At 41.5% G+C, this 12105-nt stretch overlaps 1 protein-coding gene across 4 annotated transcripts in view; it reads right to left on the bottom strand.

The window, feature by feature from the left end:
* Positions 1–6744: 6744 nt before the first annotated feature.
* Positions 6745–12105, bottom strand: part of ZC3H7B (zinc finger CCCH-type containing 7B) — a 49976-nt gene continuing 44615 nt past the window's right edge. For all 4 annotated transcript variants that reach the window (XM_081877597.1, XM_081877596.1, XM_081877599.1 and 1 more), the window contains exon 23: positions 6745–11215. In XM_081877597.1, the coding sequence (XP_081733723.1) occupies positions 11023–11215 (193 nt within the window). In that variant the 3' untranslated portion in view covers positions 6745–11022. The remainder of the gene's footprint in view (positions 11216–12105) is intronic.

The raw sequence follows: 12105 nt of genomic DNA, 5'->3' as shown, positions 1-12105 counted from the left end.
GAGCGATGTTGCTCAACAACTCCTGGCAGGGGGAGGCTGCCAGAGGAACAGCCAATCAGAAACGGACGCAGCCCAGAACTCTTCAGCCCGCCCCGCCCACTCCCCGCTGGCCAATGACAAACAGGGCCGGGTCGGTCTGCCAGGGCTGGTTTACAGGGCCCGCTGCAGCCAATCAGGCCCTAAAGAACTGGGCCGGTTACCTAACTTGCGAGAGGAAATGGGCTCGGTCGCAGGAAAGGCTTAAATCTCAAGTGTGAAGAGACGGGCAAGAAATCAAAGGAGGATTCTGACAGTCGGCGCAACAAGTCTATCACAACCATAAAGTACAATGCCAACCTCAGGCCAGTAAATCATAGGTTGCTCTCTCGATCAGGCAGAATAAATGCATTAGCTACCGTAGTTCCTCCTGGTGTTGTTTTGTTTTCAGACTGTGGAGCGGTTTTGCAAATCATGCGTCTTCTTAAGGAGGAGTTCGCAGCGTGACCCTGGAAGCTGCCACCTCTTAGCCAGTATTTCTGATTTCTCCATCAAAATACTGTAGGCGACATTCTATATTTATTTTTCATATGCTACCCAGTGTCTTGTGTGGGGTCATGACCCATAGGATCAAAGGTCTTAGTCTTAAATTAGATAAACCTTAAGTAGTATAATCACAATTCTATCTGGATAAAACCCCATGGTACCTAATTCAGTTACCTAATATATGACCTGGCAATAGAAGCTGCAAGGCAGAAGCGGTAGAGTTTGTTTGTTTGCTTGCTTGTTTCTGTTTGCAACAAAGCAGTCTTTCAGGTGGAATCACAACTGCTGCCCACAAACTAACCCTGCTACCCACAAACTACGTAATTCTGTGCTCCCATTCTTCACAAAGAAGATGACCACCTGAAGTTCAAGTGGTTCATCGCACACAATTCTTGGAGTGATTGATGGTGTGTGAGAATTGTGCTCTGGGGTCCTTTAATCTGGCCTGGGTGTGGGGTAAAGGAATCATAGGGGAAATTAATTGCCGTGTGTAGATCCACATTCTGCATATGGCTAATTTGAAGATGCTATGGGCATACTCATCTATGATTGGTGGGAATTTGTGGCATTCAATGCAGGTAGCGGGGAACTTGTTTGAGCTGTTTTAGTTTGTGGTGTTTAAAAAGTTTAAAGAGATACTGCTTTGCTCTTGATTTTGCTGCTGGGTGCACATGTGATGTCAAATACGCTCTACCAAAGTTATAGCATGTGCCATCAATGTAGCTAAGACCGTAGAATTATGGGTCACTTTCATTCACCCTGTTTCTCATGGAGTAAAATGACACACCATGCTGCTGCTTTAAGCTTCAGAGTTAGTGGGTGTGGAAAACACCATACTTGTAATCTAGTTTCTGCTTCTATGGCATCAGCAGAAAATCTGTTGCAAGATTTCCAGGAACCTTTCTGTACTGTTTATCTAAAAGCCATATTTATACAAAACTAAAACAGAGCAGTGACCTTATACATAGTCTGGGGGTGGCGCTATATTTGGGGCACAAGTGTCGTTGGTGGCTAGAGGTGCCTTTTAACAGCTTAGGCTAGTTCATTAGCTGCAACACTATCTGAATAAAGCAGACTTTGAGTTTTGTTAAACATGCTCTTGCTATTTCTGAACTAGATTCTGGACTGAGCCATTCGGTGCCACCCAGCAAGGCCAGTGGCCAGGGATGGTGAGAATAGATGTGCAGCAATATCTAGAGCCCCACAGGGCAAGTTTAGAGCCCTTCTGGTCTCAAGTATAACTCTAATTCCTAATGCTATATAGCTTGATACTGAGAGGGATCATCCAAAGCTGCTAATTAATCTTCTTACTTTTGCCATCAGTTTTAAGACGTGCTTTATTAGGCATCATGTTCCTAATTATTTTCAAATACTTTACCACACTGTGAACATAACATACTTTAAGGCAGCGTCTCCTAAATCCTGTGAACTGTAGTTAACCCTTCACAAAGCTACAGTTCCCAGCACCTTTAACAAACTACAGTTCCCAGGGTTCTTTGGGTGGAGTGTATGCAGCCTGCTTTATACAAAGAGACAGACTGGTACCATTTTGAATCAGTTGTGTGATTATGTCAGCATCTCAGTCCAGTAGCAATAGGTGTTGCAAAGCCTGCTTAAAACTGTGATTATTCCAATGGGTGCAGTCAGCTATCCCATCCCCCAGTCACGCTTCACACCTAGACAAGTTGCCCAGAAGCAATGTTAACAAGCCTCAGCTCTTCCCTGGCACCCCTTACACAAGTCCCTCCCACACACTGCTTGGAGCCTGGAGGGCTTACCTGCAAGATCCTTGCCCAGTTCGAGGAACTGAAATGCCTGCAACACACACACACCCGTCACATTTGTGGGTATGCCAAGCCTAATTGCCTAGCAGCCTGAAAGCTGAATACCGTTGTCACCACAAGAGAATAGACCAAATACAGTGGTACCTTGGTTCTCAAATGCCTTGGTTCTCAAACAACTTGGAACCCAAACACTGCAAACCTGGAAGTGTGTGTTCTGGTTAGCGAATTTTTTTGGAAGTCAAACATGCTCCGTTTTGAGTGTTACACTTCCAATTTGAGTGCCACACTTCTGTTTGGAGTGCCCCACTTTTGTTTGGAGTGTTACGCTGACAATTTGAGTGCCACACTTTCGTTTGGAGAGTTATGCTGATGTCTGTCTGTTTTTGCTATTTATTTTGTGTTTATGTGGCTCTTTTTTTTGGTGTGTGACCATGTGGAACCCAGTTCAGCTACTGATTGATTGTGTGACTGCAGTACATTGTTTATTGCTTTCATTTTATGGATCAATGGTCTCGTTAGATAGGAAAATTAATGTCAAATTGCTGTTTTGGAGGTTGTTTTTAAAAGTCTGGAATGGATTAATCCATTTTGCATTACTTTTTATGGGAAAGCATGCCTTGGTTTTGGAACGCTTTGGTTTTGGAATGGACTTCCGGAATGGATTAAGTTTGAGAACTAAGGTACCACTGTGTCCCACCAGATCTGTAGAATAGATCTCCATAGGTGAGTGAGAATTTGAACCCAAGTCTCCAACATGTTCACAGCCAATGTTCTCTTTAATGTATCAGATTGGTTGCCAGTTCTTTTGGGCACAGTGGATATGATACACCAATAGCTGAAACAGCTGCCTTTGGGGAAGAAAATAAAATGTCAAATAGAATGATGGTGATGATACACTTAAAAGAAAAAAAGTATATCAGAATTACCAGATGGTGACCAGGTGGTTGAGTCCCATCTAGAAACCTATGCGTTTGGATGAAGAAACTAAAACCAGTAAAAACTGAACCTAATTAACAGAGACTTGGAAGCATTCTTCCAGCGCTTTGCCAGACCTGATCATTCATAGCTGCCTAATGCATTTGGATCATGTTAGGAATACATAGCCAAACATGGCAAACCACTTAATCACAAATTGAAAACAAAACAAAAAACTGAGAAAGTTTCCTAACAGTTTCAAACGGTTATGTATTTATTCAATTTATGTCCCATGCCACTTAAGGCTCTCAGCAACTTGTACAAATATTTTGTAAAGAATTGTTTTTAAAAATATAATTGGATTTTTCCTAGCTCTTGCATAGCCACCCTCCCCACTTGGCAGTGACTCTGAGAGCAGATGGCAGCTGTTATGTCTGCTCTTGCTCTGAGGGATGGGGAGCCTCCCACCTGTTCTTAAGCCACTAACCAATGACTGCAGCCGGTATGTTTTTTCTTTCACCTACCTACAGTTTCAGGGCAACTGACAAGACGATCCTTGGGGAAAGCCATGAGTAGTTAGTAGCCACAATGACCATGCCTCCAGAGTCAGAGGCAGCAAAGCTTCTGAATACAAGTTGCTGGAAACCGCAGGAGGGGAGAGGGCTCCTGTGCTCAGAACCTGCTTGGGGATTTCCCACAGGCATCTGGTCGGCCACGGTGGGAACAGGATGCTGAACAAGATGAGCCACTGGCCTGATCCAGCAGCCTCTTACGTTCTTATGACAGCCAAGCAGCCTTTTCTTTGGATGGAAGAGGGCCTGTAGAACTCTGTCCCTTGCAGCCCTAAGACCCTACTGGATCTAGCCCAGTATTCTTTTCCATAAGCAGGACCTGAGTGCAATGGCGCTGGCCCCACTTGCACTTCCTGGAAACTGATACAGTGTTACCTCAGGTTACATACGCTTCAGGTTACAGACTCCGCTAACCCAGAAATAGTGTCTCAGGTTAAGAACTTTGCTTCAGGATGAGAACAGAAATTGTGCTCTGGCGGTGCTGCAGCAGCAGGAGGCCCCATTAGCTAAAGTGGTGCTTCAGGTTAAGAACAGTTTCAGGTTAAGAACGGACCTCCAGAACGAATTAAGTACTTAACCCGAGGTACCACTGTACACAGAATGCTACCTCTGAAGGCAGAGGTAGGACTTAGCTTTATCCTCCATGAGTTTGTCAATCCTTCTAAAGCCATTTAACTTGGTGGACATCACTACATCTTACTGGAGCGTATTCTGTAGTTTAACTACGTGCTGTGTAAAGAAGTACCTCTTTTCCTTTATGCTTTGTGCTTCTAACATTCAGCTTCATTGCCATCTTCCCCAGCTTTAATATTATGAGGGAGAAAAGCCTCTGGACCTTCTAGCCAGTGACTGAATCCAGACTGAGGGCAGAGTACCGTTTGTGCTCATGTCCTGCTTGTGGCTCCCCCCAGGCATCTGGCTGACCACAGTAAGATCAGGCAGGGCTCGTCTGACTTCCTTTGCCTGACCTCAGTAGTCCTCATGCCAATCAGTGTGTGATGGCATGAATGTCCCAATTATTAGTAAACAGTACATGTGACATGCTAAAATAAGCACTTCCTGTGGCCCACACCATCCCATGGACTTCCATTTCCCCTTTTCCTCTCAAAGTTAAGACTCTTCGGTGGCTGTGTACTTCCCCTCACTTTGATCAGCAATGGGGGTATAATCATCTGACACCAGTTTTGATTTAAAAAAAACACCACCACAAAATTACAGGCCTCTTCCATCCCTCCACAAGGCATTCAGCAAGCAGTTTTGTGAACTTTCACTCCAGGGTTGTTGTTTTTTTCGTCTTTTACACCTGCACATCAGCAGCAGGTGGGGGGGGGGGAAATGCTTTAAGTCACATATTTGAAATATTGTCTCAGATGAAGTTGCACTACAATACTATATGGCCAAAAGCGCAAATCATGGTTACATGTATTTATAACCCTAAAGTGTGATTATTGACATCTTCAAACAGCAATTTGCTTTGTGACAATTTGCTACCACAGAAGCCTGGGAGGCCGAAGAGCTGATTAACCTGAGGTATAGTGAAGTACACCAAGCTAACTGTACACAACTCTTTGTAATAAGGCCACAAGCCCCATGAACGTATGGGCCATGTGCTAACATCTCTAAATAGCAACAAGAACTGTCAATGTACTTATAAAGTACATAACCACCTTCTTGCATGGCACAGGCACCGCCTCTCAGATTAGGCAGGATTTGCATGAATGTGAACCATGCAGCAAGTTTAATGGTTTACATACATCTTCTCCTCTCTCCTTTACACACACTTTACTGCATGTAGGCAGAATTAGAGTTTCAGAAGATCTTCCTCTGGACTTCTCTCCTGCTGATTATCATTTTTTAAAAATCAAGCATGATCTGCATATTTAGCCAGTCTATACTACAGTTGGAAAACCTGTGGACCTCCAAATGCTTTTGGACTACAATTCCCACCATCCCTGGCCCCTGGCCTTATTGGCTGGGGTAGATGTAAAGTAGAAGGTTTGATGTTATATGACTCTTTAAGAGTGCTGTGCTTGAACTACTATACTGTATAAGCTTTGTTCTAATTTGCCTCTGGGCAGACTCGCTTAACTGGCAGTTTGGCAAGAACAACCCTGCTAAGTTGTTTTGTCCTCATGTGCAGTAGTTAATAAACTAGGTCCCTAACTTGGATCTGTTGCACTTGCTTTTATTCTCTTACAGTGGTTGGTACCTTGGGTTACATATGCTTCAGGTTACATATGCTTCAGGTTACAGACTCCGCTAACCCATAAATAGTACCTCAGGTTAAGAACTTTGCTTCAGGATGAGAACAGAAATCATGCTCCGGCAGCGTGGCGGCAGCAGGAGGCCCCATTAGCTAAAATGGTGCTTCAGGTTAAGAACAGTTTCAGGTTAAGAACGGAAATCTGGAACGAATTAAGTACTTAACCCGAGGTACCACTGTAGTTCCATGTTTTTATTTCAGGTGTTCCCTCACCTGGGTAACAAACCAGTGGTGTAGAAGTAAATTCTTGCCACACTGTTTTTCAGTAAGCAATGCCAATGTCATTGTGGTACGTACAAGTGGGATGGATCAACAGTCATTTGATCAGGAGTGCTGACCAAGGACATCAAGGGTAGGGAAACTTTGGCTTTCTACATGTTGCTGAACTACAACTCCCAACAGTCCCAGCAAGCATGGCCAATTGCCAGGGATGATAAGAGTTGTAATTCAGCAGCATCTGGAGGTTCTCCACATCGGAAGTTTGTAAGTAATGAGAGTAGTGACATCATGGGAACTGTGTGATATGAGACTTGGTACCTAAACTTGGTAGCTAAAACAGAAAGATCAATCCTAGGCCACAAATGAATCACTTTTTGATCATGTTTCACACCAGCCATATTGCCCACGCATGAAGAAACAGATGAGCCACCTTGCCATTCTCGTCCAAGGAATAATACAGCACACATGGTGAGGGTTTAAAGTGCACACTTTTATTTTCTATTACAAAGGCTAAAAGAAGCAAATCTGTCTCATTAGGAACAAGAAAGTTGTTAGAACATCTACATTATTATCTTGGATACTAGACCTTCTGAAAGGTACCATGGATTCTTTGTAATAGTAAAGCGTGGTATTCTTAAAATATAGTAATACAAAGACATTTTGAAGGACTCTCCAACTTATTACAAGAGCAGCTTAGAAATATAGCATCTCCCTTCACTGGCTTTCCCCTATCACTCAATTTCTTAGGGATGGCCTGGTTGAAGGCCTGGTTAATTACTATCCCATTCAAACCTACCGTTCCCTCAACTTTGAGGATCTGGGAAAGGAGTCCTACCTCCATTTTTGGAGCATTTTATAATACAGTGACTGAACCAATAACTTTATTTTATGTTAAGAAAGGGGCATTGCCAAGCTCTTTGTAGCACAGTTTGTTCAGTATTAAAAAACATAACCAGTGACCTAATTTCATTATAATTCTCAGATGTGTCTGCCCTCCTGAAAATCTTTCCCTTGCTAGGTCATTTATGGTAGTTATCCAAATGCTTATTTCTTTTATTCAGTTGTTCTGGAGCAGTGTGCTGACACCCTTGATTACTGAAGTGTTATGGATAGAGTGAGATGCTATAGCACAAAAAATAATCCCATCCTATTTATATAAAGACAAAGGGCCACCCCCTGCTCTTGACAACGTCCATTTTCTTAAGAAAATAATCAAAAGGCTTTCTTTAGCACCTTATTTATTAGATGAACATTTCTTTCCATGGAATGGGCAGATATTTACATGGGTGAGTTCACCACTAATTGGAGTAATGATCCCCTGTCAGCATAAATAATTCTTTTTCAACGCAACAGAACTATTCCTCCCCCCAACATCATTTTGTTTCAATAAGAGATGCTGCATTTCCCTAGCTAGAGTCCTTTTCCTTAACCCTCAATAAAAAAAGATTCCTTCGATACCACATACATATATAATATTATATAGAGTGATATATTTAATACCTGTGTATATATGTTTTATGGAAGGGTTACATATATACACACTAGAACAAGTCCAGTGACAAAATACTGCAACACCACATATCAGGTTATCATATCAGGAAAAAACAAAAGTTGATTCTCACTGCAATGCCCAGGAATATGTGTTCCCACCCCTATAAACTCTGCTTCCATAAACCACAAAAGCCCTTTTCTCCCCCATCAAAGTAGTATTGATTGGAGTAAAAAAGGCTGCAAAGCAGTTTATTTTTTAATTAAAGAGGAAAGGAAACATTTCCCACCCCATAATCTAAATAAATTCACATATTATAACTCATGGTAGAGCATACACTTATATAGTTACATTTCTAGATGCAGATAGTTTAAGAATTTTAAACATCCATTTTCTTATGTGTGTTTTCCTCTGTCTGTCCCAAATAGGTTAACATTTCAACTCCAGAAGCTGGTCAATTGCTCTCATCAGTATTTTGAGAAATAGGACCAACAGACTGAAAGCATAATGGCCAAGCAGACAACAAGCAAATACACAGAATGCTTATGTGTGGGAAGGGGAGTGATTTGGCTCATTCAGTTGCAGTTGAATTTCTGTGGCTTTGCTTAATCCAGTGTCAAATTAATTAAGTCTACTAAACTGGCAAGACAGCAGAAAATGCCAACTCCCTTTTTATCAAAATCTAGGCCAATGGAAGACACATAACATGATAGGAGTGGTTTTGTTTCAAATTCTAGAATAATCAAATCAATAAAAGGGAATCATAGCTTTCAAGAAACGTATGTGTGGATTATGCCATGGAATGGTGGTGGTCAGGGTACATGACTACCATTCATTGGGAGTCAAACACACAAAAAGCTATAACCTTCTCCTAGAAGATAGCAATGAAAAGTACCTACATCTCCGCTTTAGGAATATGAGTTTTTCGTCTAACAAAATAAGCCTATTTGAAAACAAATATCTTTAAACTGGTTTTACGATAGGTACAAGTGGGTTAATAAGTGTGAAGGCCAGATACTGACAAAAATGAGTAATGGGCCATCTGATCATCAGTTAGAAAGAAAATAAAGCAACAAAAGGTTTCAGAGAACCCTAACCTAGTGATCTTATGTTCCCCTGCTCACTCTACTTCCCCTTCCTTATCACAATTATTTGGGCCTCTTCATGTCTATAGGGATAGCTTATATTATCTTAATTAATATTATTTAAGTAGGAAAGGGTTATAAAATTTGATTAAATATCAAAAGCTCTTAGTTGGACAATTTCATAAAATAGATAGTATAACCAAGACTGCAGCTCCTAGACAGATACATCTCAGCATGAAACCTCCTCATTCAGATCACACACCATCTGCTTGCAAAACATAAAGCAAATATTCCAATACTGCATACTAATTTGTAATACACATATTAGTGCATTTCCTCTTAGACCCAAAAATAGAATTGTGCCAACTTGTTCAGTCACAAGTGCTGAGCATTTTAGCTTGCAAAAATATAAGTCCTGCACATTTTAGATCACCTGCATTCTTATCCAGAACAGATGTGTCCAACACACACATCATGCCAAGTGTCATAAAATGAAAGCACTTTCCCCCCTTCTTCAACCCCTATTTCACAGAATGTTTTGTTTAATGTTCTCATCATTTTTGCAGATGTTTACAGCCCAGTGCTGAACATGCTTACCCCTAAAGCAGCCCCCATGGCGTTCAATGGAACTTAACTTATAGAAAGCTTGCTTTGGACAATAGCCTCTGGAAGCTCACTTCAAAAGGTGTGTGAAATAGTACTGCTATAAAAGAGATCATATTGCCTTCTAGGAACCTTGTCCACTGTCAGAGAGGGGACAGAAAGCTGATTTAATGTGTTCTTGTGGCTGGAGGCTATTTGTAGATAATATATTCTATTAGTTTTGGAAATAAAACATTCATATGCAAGGAAGGTTTTATTCTCCTTCTTTGTAACCTTGGTTTAACCAGTTTCTCTTGTGGAAACATTTTTAACTTCTCTCTCTGCATTTAATTCTATCTTTGATTTCAAGTATAGTTACATTTTTTATTATCTGAGTGGCACCACATATTTTACATGGCCAAAAAAAAAAAAAAAAAGGTTCCAACCTGACTCTGTTTTTTATATGGCAAACATTTTTTAATCTAAACGACGGGATTTCTTTTACATAATTTCTGTCCATTTCTGCTATCATTGCTTTTTGGTCTTTGCAGACGCACACATCTATCCAATATGGGGGGGGGGGGCACCACTAAGGTGAAACTGACACACTTTCAGTAACAACCGAGCAGGCTCTCTGCACAACCTGCAAACATTAATTTTTCTTAAGCACATGTCAATCCTCAAAAGAGCATCTTGGTTTTAGGTGTCTCTATGGAGAGGTAAAGACTGCATTGTGCAATTGCTCCAACTGTAGGAGGAAGAATCTTCACAGCTATGCTTAACAAACAAAGGTCCAACACAATAATCTGTTATCAATTTGCTTTTTGGGTAACAGAATAAGCTATATGGGAAGGCAGGGAATATACTGTTGCCTCAATCTCCAAAGGCAACGTAGTGATAATCTTTCTAGCTGGACTAGAAATTCATTGTCCTCCCTCACCTGAGAGGGATTGGAATGGGCAGAAAGGAGGAGGTAAGATTTAATCTTAGAATACACAGAGAAAAATATCTTATTTTTTACTACTGCCTACAGCAACCACCGGAGTCACCTCAAAACTTTAAAGATAGGTTAAACTGGGCTTGTTTTACTTCCTTCTTCTTCTACACAATAGTTTGGGTGTCTGTGGAGAAGAAGCACACAGCACTGCACAGCCACCAACACTGAACAAAACCCCACTTGCTCATCATTTCTCCACTATCTCTCTATGCTCATGTCCATGATGCTGCAATATTCCAGCAATCAGGCACCCCAAATAAAGGATCCAGGGGCTTGGGAACCCAAGTGAGAAGCCCCCTCCCTCTTATTTACCAAACACCGCAAAACAGTATCTTGAAAAGTGGTAGAGTGAAAAATCATGTTTAAAAAGGGAGCAGGGGAGATAGAACAACAAAAATCTAGGAGCATCATGTTCCCTGGCTATAGATGAATCAATTCAAAATCCCATTCAACATCAGTAAATCATCTTGATTATCTTACAATCAAAGAAAGGTTTGTGGAACAACTACCAGTCTCTTTGTCACTGCCCTGCTCCTTCCCTTCCCACATCTCTGGTTCTGAAAACCTGCCTGTTTTCTCACCACCCTCAGTAAATTATATGCTATCCCGTAATAAGAAGCTGTATTTGCCAAAGTCGTCATCTCTGGGGCAGAGCAGCATATCCTTGCGGGCTTTGGCCAGCTTCTGCTTCATTACTTCCCTCCGATCCAGCCACTCTGTCAGTTCGTCCTGGCCATGAGCAGAGCGACACTTCTCCCCTTCAGGGCAGGATTTTGTCTTCTGGAATCTGCAGGAGGACAACACATGGTTTAAGAGACTTTAGGATTCTTTCATTTTTAACCATTTCCCTCAGTTCTTCAGTATCTGACATCAGAAAACTAATTTCAAACTACAGAGGGTTTTTTCTACTAAACATAGCAAGGGCCTAAGGCAAAAGTGGGATACTTTTTTGGCAAACAAGCCAGCCGGGTCAATTGTCAGGTATGATGGGATCTGGAGCTGAGTAACATCTAAACTGTAACTGTTGTTTAAAGATATGATAACCTTATTAAAGCAAACATAAGTAAGTTTTAAAGTTTGCATAAGTAAGCAAACTTATCATGCCTTTATAGTTTATAGTAAATTATATATTGTTACTTTTATTATCTCCTGCCAACCTAGCAATTCGAAAGCACGTCAAAGTGCAAGTAGATAAATAGGTACCGCTCTGGCGGGAAGGTAAACGGCGTTTCCGTGCGCTGCTCTGGTTCGACAGAAGCAGTTTAGTCCTGCTGGCCACATGACCCGGAGGCTGTATGCTGGCTCGCTTGGCCAATAAAGCGAGATGAGCGCCGCAACCCCAGAGTCGGCCACGACTGGACCTAATGGTGAGGGGTCCCTTTACCTTACTTTTATTATAAAAGTGTGTCTGGCCAGTTTTGTACCATGTCTGAATTTCACCAGCTATTGAGATATAGTTAAAGATGTTGGTAAACAATGTAGTACAGACATCTGGTGGCAGCAGTTAGAAAGTGAATTGGCAGCGGTAGATAAAAGCTGGCCCTTCGCCTAATAAAAATAAATAAATAGATGTGCCTCTCCCCCTATTACTAATAAACATTTAACCTGAAAAAGTAAATAGTAGCTGTGCTGCCCCATAAGAAAATTCCAAATCAATATTAGGGCAATAACTCTACC

This window comes from Podarcis erhardii (assembly GCF_964252035.2).
Source record: "Podarcis erhardii genome assembly, chromosome: 10".
Taxonomy (NCBI): domain Eukaryota; kingdom Metazoa; phylum Chordata; class Lepidosauria; order Squamata; family Lacertidae; genus Podarcis; species Podarcis erhardii.
This window is presented reverse-complemented; position numbering and strand designations above follow the sequence as displayed.